Below are 11029 nucleotides of genomic sequence, written 5' to 3' on the forward strand. Positions count from 1 at the left end.
AAGAGAGTTGAGGTTCAGCACTCAGGAGGCAGAGGCAGGCAGATCTCTGTGAGTTCGAGGCCAGCCTGGTCTAGAAGAGCTAGTTCCAGGACAGGCTCCAAAAGCTATGGAGAAACCCTGTCTCAAAAAATAAAAAAAAAGAGAGAGAGAGTTGAGGTTTCCAAGATGTTGCCCAAGCACTCTGCGCATCTTTCTGCTCAGAGATACATGTGTGACACAGGCTCCTGGGAATGGAAGTGATGGGCAAAGTTGGAGAACTGGGCTGGGGTGTAACTCTGCAGTAGAGCCCCAGTCGAGAATCCCAGAGATGGGCTGGGGGAGTGGATCTGGGGTAGAGCACTGCACAAAAGATCCTGGGTTCCTTTGCCAGCACACACACACAAAAAAAAGCAAGAAAATAGTAATCACACAGCTGAATCTGCCAATAAAAAAATGCTTCGTATATTTATTTATATATCTGAGATACATAATCCAGGCTGACTTCAACTTCTTGCATGGTGCCAGCTGGCCTGCCTCTGTCATTATTGGCAACCATAGACATCAGCCACTGGAAAGCAGCTCAGCCCCCGACCAGCCAAGTGCTGGGGTAGGCCTATCTGCCGTGTGTGCCCTCCACTCTGAAGTCACTCTCGGGTCCTCCAGAGCAGAGCCTGGTTTTTCAGGATTGTCTGCTTTTTGCACCCCTGCAGGGCATATCACCCTTTGCTTGCCCATCCTTGAATCCCATGAAACCTTCCTCAAGCTCCCACAGCTTTGTGCCAGTTTGGGAGCCTCTCCCAAGAGTCAGCAAACTCCAGATATACCTTCAAGAAGATCCCACGGGTTCATGGCACACACGTATTAGTCATGTTTGCTGCAGTCATAAAGACCTGAGTTCATAAGTGGGACGGAGCAACACAACCCAGCACCACTATGGCAAGGTGGGAGGTGGAAACCAAAGACTCCATGAACAAGAGACCCTGTCTCAAAGGGAGAAGGCAAGTCCCACGTGCTAAGCTGTCCTCCGAGCCTCTCATAATGGCACTTGTGGGTCTGGACAACAGTCACATTCCTGAGTCCTTTCCATCTCTCCAGAGTGAGCCCTCAGGGCTGTGACAGCACTGCCCCTGGCCACTGGCAATGTTACTAGGCAGCACTACAGGAGGCCTCCGTTTTTATTCTCAATATACATTTTCCATATGTAGGAGGGCCACACAGCCCATGCATGTCTCATGAGCACATGCACATACAGTCACAGGAACGGGACAACGCTGGAGTTGGTGGTGACCCTCAGTCACCAGGGTCTTGAATACAAGTCAGCAGTCACCTCACAGCATCCAAGGCTGGTGACAGTTCTGACTGTCCTCTCCCTCCCCCTTGTTTTCTTGTTTTGGAGACATGATCTTTTTACTAGTCTAAGCTAATCCTCCTGCCTCAGCCTCCCCAGTGTGCTGGGAGATGGGCATGGTGACTTTGTCTCATTCCCTCCTAGTGATAGTGATGGACCCCAGGGACACGTGGATGCTGGGCCTGAGCTCCACCCCTAGCTTTCTGGCAATCTCTAACCTCCTCCATTTTTCCACTCCTGCCTAGTACTGCTCTCCTAAGCCCTTCTCACCACCCAGGTCTCCCCGCGTGTCTCCCTAGCCTCTGGCATATTTCTGTAAAAGTGGCCCACCCCTTTTATTGAGCGCAGCCTCCCACTGACATCCTATACACACATGCAGGCATGCAATCTAGCGTGCGCGCGCGCGCACACACACACACACACACACACACACACGAGGACCATGGCCTCCAGGTCCAGGGGAACCTGATTCAAGGGGTCCATGATCTAGGCACTGAGGTGAGAGATGGTGGCGAGTTTCTACCCTTACCCCTAGGTCGTCTAGGGGCACTGAGGTGCACACACGGGACGGACAGTTCCAATCCTGTGAACTGGGATCAGACGCCAGTACCTAGTGGCATCACGCTAGGAAACTGCCAGGTGCTGGTGGAAATAGAGGCCGAAGAGGCTGGAGAGCAGCTGGCAGGCAGCAGTCCACCAGATGAGGTAGGCCAGCACGCCACGGAGTAAGAGGGGCGTAAGCAGGCCACCCACGATCCCTGCGACTTGGGCCGCGGTCTGCTGGGCTTCATCCTCCGCTGGGTTCACAGAGATCAAAATGTCTGAAGACTGGCTCGGGGTCAGTGGGGTTGGAACAGGGCCCAGGGCCCAAGAGTAGCCGCCTGCAAGAGGGAAAAAGGTGGAGACAGAACAGTGGGGGTCTAGCGGTGCTCATACCCTGCCCACTAGGTTATACCCCACTAACTTTAGGGGGCCTCCATCCTCCCCAGTCTGCTGGCCCCTTCCTGTTCCCACAGGAAAACTGTCTGTGGCCTTGACCAAACTCCGCCCTCACTTTCTAAAGCTGGCCCCACCCTTAGCCCTGCTCAGACCCTACTACCAGCTTTTATCTGAAGGCCCCACCTTACCAGATCTGGTCCCACCCTCTTTCCCCACCAGCCCCCGCACCCAAGGTCTTGAGCAGCAGGGTGCAGTGCAGAGTAAGGATGAGCGGAGTCAGGTACTGCAGGCTCACCACGGCCACATAGCAGTAGACCCGGACCACCTGGTAGGGAGGCAGCAGAAGTTGCAGAGGGAGTGGTTTTCCCAGGGCAGGGACCCCACGAACGGGCCCCTTTAGCCCAGGAACTGTCCCACTCGGGGTGCATACCCGCTGCTGAATCTCACGGGCCTCAATGCGGCCAGCCTCCTTGCGCAGCTGCTCCACTCGAGTCTTGGCCAGGCAGAGGTAGGCCTGCAGGTGTGGCCGGGTCACGGCTAGCCGCAGCAGGCACAGCGCCACCAGCACCCAGAGACGCAGGGAATCAAAGGCCCCTTCTGACGGCCTGCAACAAGAGCCAAGCAGGCAGGGATTTGGGGTGAGCCCTCGTTCCTCAGGCCACAATCTTTGCAGTTCATCCCCGGTCTCAGACACCCCAGGTCCCTCAGTGCCCCGCCCTGACACACGCACAGAGAAGAGGTCATGTTCCTCATGGGTGCCTGGCATAAGAAGTCACGAGCGATAGGCTTTGTCCAGAGCCACAGGGTGCACAGGGGCGACAGGAAGCTGGTGTGCAGGAGCAGCCTGGGGGGAGTACAACAGTGGGGCCAGTCTCCTGACCTCCAGCCTCTAGGGCAACCTCCCACCGCACCCTGGGAGCCCCGCCTAACTGCAACAGCGGCCGGTCTGCAGACAGGTTCAGTGCGTCCTGGTGCGTCTGCGCCAGCCTCAGGCCTGGGAAAATGAGGAAGGCGCCCAGCAAGGAGCCCAGCATCGCCAGCCCAAGGCGGATGACCAGTTTGATCACCGGGAGTCTGAGAAGAGAAGGTCTCAGGGAATCCATGATTGGTCAGAATTCAGCCTGGGAAGGCTGTGATCCTCCCTCTACCTGTACCTCCCCTCAAGATCCAGTCCCCAGGACTCACGCCCAGTCCCAATCCTGTTTCTTCAGCACAGGTTCCAGGTTCTGGGTCACGCTGGCCAGACCTAGAGGAAGAAGATCAAGTGTGTGGATTGTTAAGGTTTCCAAGGCTGGCCAGCCTTCCAGCTCCCAGAAGCCATCCAGCTCTGCCTCCACAGTGTGGAGTTTACAGGCATGGGCAGCCAATCTCCACCTCTGACATGGCTGCAAACCCCCGTCCTCATGTTTGCAGAGCAAGCGCTGCCACACGCTGCCCGAGCCCCAGCTCAGACAATCTATTTTATCTTTTTTTTTTTTTTTTTGGCCTGTGAATGTTTTGCCTGCATGTATATCTGTTTTCCGTGTGTGCACGGTACCTGTGGAAGTTGGAGGAGGATATCAGATCCCCTGGAATTGGAGTTACAGGTGTTTGTTAGTCTCCACGTGGATGCTGGGAATTGAACTCAGGTCCTCTGGAAGAGCAGCCAGTGCTCTTAACCACTGAGCCATCTCTCCAGCCCCAGAAAATCTATTTTAATTGCACTTATATTTTCCCATGCTGGAATGCAACCCAGAGCCTCCACATGTCCTGTGCAGATGCCCCGTCACTGAGCCACACAGAGACCTGCTAGGTGGAACTCTTCAAGAAGTAGGACCTAGGGCTGGGGAGATGGCACAGGGAAGGCACTGGCTGCTCTTCCAGAGTCCTGAATTCAATTTCCAGCACCCACATGGTGGCTGGAAACCATCTGTGTAATGGCATCTGATTCCTTCTGGTGCGCATGAAGACAAAGCATTCATATATGTAAATAATTTTTGTTGTTTTGTTTTTTGAGACAGGGTTTCTCTGTAGCTTTGGAGCCTGTCTGGCCTCGAACTCTCAAAGATCCGCCTGCCTCTGCCTCCCAAGTGCTGGGATTAAAGGTCTGCACCATCACTGCCTGGCAAAAGAAATAAATCTTAAAAACAAACAAACAACAACAACAACAGAGTGGAGTTGGCTTAGCAGTTAAGGGCGCTTGCTGCTCTTTCACAGTGGCTCACAGCGATTAACTCCAGTTCTGGGGGTCCAGTGCCCTCTTCTGGCCTTTGCAGGTACTTCACAACCCCGATACAGAGACACACACACCATGGCAAAGCACCCATACATATGGAATAAAAATAAACCTTTAAAAATAGTAATAACAGCCGGGAGGTGGTAGCGCGCGCCTTTAATCCCAGCACTTAGGAGGCAGAAGTAGGTGGATCTCTGTGAGTTCAATGCCAGCCTGGTCTACAAGAGCTAGTTCTAGGACAGGCTCCAAAGCTCCAGAGGAACCCTGTCTTGAAAAAACAAAGCAAACAAATCAAAAAATAGTAATAACATAAATCTTTTTTTTGCCGGGCGGTGGTGGCGCATGCCTTTAATCCCAGCACTTGGGAGGCAGAGGCAGGCGGATCTCTGTGAGTTCGAGACCAGCCTGGTCTACAAGAGCTAGTTCCAGGATAGGCTCCAAAACCACAGAGAAATCCTGTCTCGAAAAACCAAAAAATAAATAAATAAATAAATAAATAAATCTTTTTTTAAAAATCTGTGCATTGGCCAGGCGATGGTGGCGCACGCCTTTAATCCCAGCACTTGGGAGGCAGAGGCAGGTGGATCTCTGTGAGTTCGAGACCAGCCTGGTCTACAAGAGCTAGTTCCAGGACAGGCTCCAAAACCACAGAGAAACCATGTCTCGAAAAAGCAAAACAATTAATCCCAGCACTCGGGAGGCAGAGGCAGGCGGATCTCTGTGAGTTCGAGACCAGCCTGGTCTACAGAGCTAGTTCCAGGACAGGCTCCAAAGCCACAGAGAAACCCTGTCTCGAAAAACCAAAAAAAAAAAAAAATCTATGCATTGGTGTTTCGCCTGCATTAGGGTGTAGGGTCCCCTGGAACTGAGTTACAGACAGCATGTGGGTGCTGGGGATTGAACACAGGTCCTCTGGAAGCACAACAGCCAGTGCTCTTAACCGCTGAGCCACTTCTCCAGACCCCGTAATAACACACACCTTAATTCCAGTATGCAGGTGGCTGAGGTCAGAGGATCCCGAGAGCTCACGGTCAGCCAGGGCCATAGAGTGAGACCCAGTTTCAGAAGAGAAAAAGAAAGTGAATTCAAGCAGGGAGCACACCTACCTGGCTCCAGACCCAGCTCCAGGAGCTCCTCCCGCACCACCTGCACTAGCATGGCTAAGAGCAGGAAGAGGAGGGCGGAGGTGAGGCAGACTGCGCGCTCGCCGCCCTCTCTGGCACTGAAGTACAGTTGGGTCACCATGAGGAACACCTTGCTGGAGGTGGGGTTAAGAAAGCCAGGGACAGCCGGGTGGTGGTGGCGCACGCCTTTAATCCCAGCACTTGGGAGGCAGAGGCAGGCGGATCTCTGTGAGTTCGAGACCAGCCTGGTCTACAAGAGCTAGTTCCAGGATAGACTCCAAAACCACAGAGAAACCCTGTCTCAAAAAACCAAAAAAAAAAAAGAAAGCCAGGGACAGACTAGGCAGAGACAACTCTGCAAGAACTGACCTTGGGCACCTGGAGTTTAAATTTGGGGTGTAGGATCAGGTGAGCTGGGGTGCTGGGGTTTGGTTGGAGGTGGCCTAATGACCTATGAACGATCAGAAAGCATTATGGCAGCTGCAGCTAGGGGAGGAGGGGCAGTGAAAAGCCCACACGGGTGGCATCTGATGCTACAGAAAAGCCAGAAACCGTTTCTTCCTTAGGAGGACTGTGCTGGGAATGGAGCCCAGCCTCTCCTGGCTGGACCCAGGGGCCTCTCCGTGCATGCTCAGTCAAACCCACCCCTCCATTCCACTCCCATCCACTCCTCAGAGAGGGTAGGTTTCCCATGGGGAGTCAACAAAATTTAGCATATTACTTTGAGTCAGGACCAAGGCCCTCCCTGTTGTAATCTGTTGGCCTGGTCTCTCACCTGGATACCCTGTTCCTTTAAGAAACAAGCTCCACCAACTCCCAACCTCCTTCCCCTCCTCTCTTCCACTTAGGCAAGCTGATCTCCTGCCTCCTCTGTTTAAGAACACCACACTCGCCGGGCGGTGGTGGCGCACGCCTTTAATCCCAGCACTCGGGAGGCAGAGGCAGGTGGATCTCTGTGAGTTCGAGGCCAGCCTGGTCTACAAGAGCTAGTTCCAGGACAGGAACCAAAAGCTACGGAGAAACCCTGTCTCAAAAAATCCAAAAAAAAAAAAAAAAAAAGAACACCACACTCATTGCTTTCATGAGGCCCCTTGAAATTCTCCTAAGGGGCGGCCCAGGTAGCAGTTGGCCATGAAATGTCCCCACAGACCTACATCCTGGGGACTGGGTGATCCTCTATGCTCTCACTTGGTCCCCGGCATCCCTGGGCTTCTGCTCTCAATGTAGAAGGACCGGTCTTTCCCAGCTCCAAGCTGTCCTGGTGACATGCTCTTTTATGCAAAGAATATGCTAGAAGGTTTGGGTAAAAAGGTAGGCCTGGCAGTGCTGGCACACACCTTTAATCCCGTACTGCAGAGGCAGAGGCAGGCAGATCTGTGAGTTAGAGGCCAACCTGGTCTACAGAGTGAGTTCCAGGACAGCCAGGGCTACACAGAGAAACCCTGTCTCAAAAAACCAAAGAAACAAACAAAAAAGGATGAGCCAGCTCCCAGCAAGCTGTCCCCTCGTTTCCATGATCCTATAGACCTGGAGGGGCAGAAACCCATCCAGTGGTCCAACCCAAGACGGTGCGATGACACAGCTGTTGCCCCAGCACTTGGGAGGGCGAGTCTGGAGTCTGAGGTCATGCCCTAACTCGGGGACAGGTCTGTGGCACACAGTGACACACAGACTACAGTTAGAGGGACAAGGGCACAGTGACACACAGACTACAGTTAGAGGGACAAGGGGCTCAGGCCTGAGTCCCACTGGAGGAAGGATACAGACAAAAAGCCAGTGTGAGCAGGCACCAGAACACAGCAATGTTGGTCTCCTGGACTGGGCTCAGCACAAAATAGTAGACCTCCGTGAAGAGGAACACACCGACGGAGTACACCGCGAAGTCCACGAACCACTGGTACTCCAGGAAGAAGCGCAGGACTGCAGGGGTAGAGTCCAGCTGTCCTGCAGGCTTGCCCGTCCCCACCGCACCCCCAGGCAGGGTGACCCCATAGCTGGGGTGGGGAGTAGGTGCTGGACCGGGTGTTACCTAGGGCATCCGCAGCAGTGAGGGGACAGGTCTGCAGCTGGAAAGGGGCGTCTCGAGGCACTGACAATGGCTTCTCGTCATGAAGGCCATTTGCCCACCTGAGCACATGAGGACAGTGAAAGGTGGGCCCAGCGATCTCCTCTGGGCCTGCCAAAGAACCAGGACTGTGCTGGCTTGGTGTGGGGGCAGCCTAGGCACAGGGCCAGCCCAGAGCAAACAGCCAGGAATCCCGCACCGCAGCAGGAGGGTGGGTCACGACCCCCAGCCTGGAGCCCTCGCCCTCCAGGAGTGAGGCCTGCCCCTGGGCGGGAGAGCATAGGAGAGCCTGGGCTCTGTGGAGTCAAATGGGGGCCACTCACCGTTCCTTCCTGCCTCTGTGCCTTGGTTTCCCTGCCAGCACCCGCAGTTCCTCCTCTGACGGGTGTATGTAGCGGAACAGACTGAGGATGAGAAAGAGTCGGGAAAGCTTGGCCTGGGGGCACGAGGTAAAGAACCCGAATTTGGTCTTGAGGACAGAGCGCTGGGCAGCAGCAGAGGTGCAGGACGGTGGCCCTGTGGGAAGGTGGCCCAGGGTGCCTGGGAGTGCCCATAGCCAGGGAATTCTGGGGACTGATCCAGCCACAGGGGGCTAGGGAACCCAGGATACCCTTAAGTCTGTGAGCTTTTAGAGTCCAGCACCCCGAAGGCTGAGGCACCTCTGGCCTCCCCAGGTATCTGCGCTCCTGGGCACAACCCCACACGTGGAGACACACACCTACACATAATTAAAAGTAATTTCTAAAGAAGGAGAGAAGGAGGAACTGGGCAGGCTCTGCCCACGGCTGGCGGGACAGGGCTTACTCACCTGCCGTTACAGAGCAGCCAGCGGGCAAAGGAGCCATGTGGAGCCAGCCTGTGCATGAGGGTGGCAGCGAACAGGGTCACCACCAGCTGCACTCCAAGGGCCGCCTGAGGAAGCAGCTCTAGTCAGAAAGTTCAAAGCTCCCTGAAGTAACCCAAGCTATTTATAGGGAAACATAGGCGAATGGCCTTGGGATGACGCCAGAGTTCATTCTGGGGGTCCCAGACATCCCGCCCACTCCCTCAGATGACGGGGCCTGACTTCTGTTCCCACTGTCAGACCCCTGAACCCCTTTCCCTGTGTTTGTGAGCCCTGGTTGTTCCTATGCAGCCAAGAACCCACAGGAATCTGCCTGCCTCTGGCTCCCCAGTGTTAGGATCAAAGGCCAGAGCCACCACATCCAACTATTAAAGAGTATTTCCTAGGCCAGCCTGGACTACAGAGCCAGTTCCAGGACAGGCTCCACAGTTACAGCGAAACCCTGTCTCGAAAAACACAAACAAAAAAATGTTTTTTTTAGCTCAGTGGTTATGGCGCATGCCTTTAATCCCAACACTCAGAGGCAGAGGCAGGCGGATCTCTGTGAGTTTGAGGTCAGCCTGGGGTACAGAGCTAGTTCCAGGCCAGTCAAAGCTACACAATAAGGCCCTTTCTAAATAACAATGTTTTCTGTGAAGACAGGGTTTCTCTGTAGTCCTGGCTGTCCTGGAACTCACTCTGTAGACCTCAAACTCACAGAGATCCATCCGCCAGTCTCTGCCTCGTGGGTGCTGGGATTAAAGACGTGCTAACTCCAGTCCCAGGGAATCCTACAACCTTCTCCGGCCTCTAAAGACAGTAGATACACACGGGGTGCACAGACATACATACAAAACATCCATCATAACAAAATAAAATATCTTAAAAACAAAACGGAAAATCAAGCATAGTGGCACACGCCTGTCATCCCAGCACTCTGGAGGCGAAGGCAGGAGAATCAGAAGTTCGAGAACACCCGAGACTACGAAGAAGTTGTAGTACAACTTGGGCTACATGAGACCCTGTCAGGAAGCAAACACGGCTGCAAACCCTTCATTCCTAAGGAGTCCTGCACCACCGACTACACCCCACTTCCGTCGACCACCGGCCTCCGAGCCTTCGGGGTCCCTCTCAATTCTGCCAGGCGGTCCTCCACCCACGCAGTCCCTGTGCCTCGCTCCACACGGCTGAAGCCCACACTGCCCCAGGGAGGGACCCCACAGGGCCTGCTCACCATGTCCGCTCCCGAGCGCACCAACGCACACGGCTGGAGGCGGGTAAGCGCCGCGGAACTTGGCCAATTAGAGACGGGATCCTGTTGACCGGCAGCCTGAGAAGCCGGTCATAGGGCTAAGAACGAGGAAGGCTTCGCAATGCCTGCCGGGGATTGTAGTTCGTGCAGACGTGTGTGTGTGTGTGTGTGTGTGTGTGTGTGTGTGTGTGTGTGTGTGTGTGTGTGTGTGACAGTTCCGGTGTAATCCAACTCTCTATGTAGACTAGACTGGCCTGAATTAAGGCACACACCACTATGTTGGACCCCCCTCCTTTTTTTTTAATTGATATTTTTTTAAAAACGTCATAGCCGGCAATGATGGTGCACTTTAAAATCCTAGCACTCAGGAGTCAGAGGCATCACCCTGAGTTCAAGGTCAACCTGGTCTACAGAGCGAGTTCCAGTCCAGCATAACACTGAGAAACCTTGTCTTGAAAAAACCTCTGGAGAGGTGGCTCAGTGGTTAAGAGCACTGACTGCTCTTCCAGAGGACCCGGCTTCAATTCCCAGCACCCACATTGCAGCTCACAACTGTCTGTAATTCTAGTTCCAGGAGACCCAAAACTCATGGCAAAACATCAATGTACATAGAATATAAATAAATATTAAAAAGAAAAACAAAAAATAAGTGCTGGGTGGCGGCGGCACAGGCCTTCAATCCCAGCTCTCAGGAGGCAGAAGCAGGTGGAGCTCTTCCCACTGCAAGAGCTATTTTCAGGACAGCCTCTAAAACTACAGCAAAATCCTGTCTCGAAAAACTGGGAAAAAAAAATAAATAAGATTCACTTTATTTTTTTGTACATGTCTGTATTTGTGTGGGTATGTGTGTGTGACTGCAGTGTCCTCGGAGTCCAGAGGAGGGGCTAGGCCCTTTGAACCTGAGGCTGTGACGGCTGAGGAGAGGGGAGTGCTTGGAACTGGGCGTGGGGCCCCACCAGGAGCAGTGCTCACTCTTAACCAATAAACCGACTTCCTAGTGTTATGCTCAAATCTGCGAAGTTCCACAAAAAGCCAACAAGGAGACAGAGTCCTGAATGTAAAAGGAAAGAGCCTTTATTTTATGCAATTTTGCAAACTCGCTCTCTCTGCATGTCTAACGTATTGGAATAAAATGGAGAGCCCCGAGCTCAGTTAGAATTGGTTTTTTTTGTTGTTTTTGTTTTTGTTTTTCGAGACAGGGTTTCTCTGTAGCTTTGGAGCCTGTCCTGGGACTCCCTTTGTAGACCAAGTTGGCCTCGAACTCACAGAGATCCACCTGCCTCT

General features: G+C 53.6%; 1 protein-coding gene across 1 annotated transcript; it reads right to left on the reverse strand.

Annotated features, from left to right (window-relative positions):
- Positions 1-419: 419 nt before the first annotated feature.
- Tmem161a (transmembrane protein 161A) lies at positions 420-9755 on the reverse strand. Its single transcript, XM_057752763.1, has 12 exons — positions 9728-9755; positions 8479-8582; positions 7994-8074; positions 7635-7732; positions 7369-7525; positions 5588-5739; positions 3452-3512; positions 3197-3340; positions 2997-3110; positions 2697-2871; positions 2495-2591; positions 420-2208 (listed from the first exon to the last, which is right to left on the reverse strand). Exons 1-12 carry the CDS (start codon positions 9728-9730, stop codon positions 1952-1954), a joined length of 1443 nt encoding a protein of 480 aa, XP_057608746.1. The 5' UTR covers positions 9731-9755; the 3' UTR covers positions 420-1951.
- Positions 9756-11029: the final 1274 nt, after the last annotated feature.

This window comes from Chionomys nivalis, chromosome 20, assembly GCF_950005125.1.
Source record: "Chionomys nivalis chromosome 20, mChiNiv1.1, whole genome shotgun sequence".
Lineage (NCBI taxonomy): Eukaryota > Metazoa > Chordata > Mammalia > Rodentia > Cricetidae > Chionomys > Chionomys nivalis.

Coding starts and splice junctions, on each gene's coding strand:
- Tmem161a (XM_057752763.1), bottom strand. Junction 8,075..8,478: donor TGGCTGCTCTGTAACGGCAG/GTGAGTAAGCCC, acceptor TCTCATCCTCAG/TCTGTTCCGCTACATACACC. Junction 2,872..2,996: donor AGGAACATGACCTCTTCTCT/GTGCGTGTGTCA, acceptor CTCTTGTTGCAG/GCCGTCAGAAGGGGCCTTTG.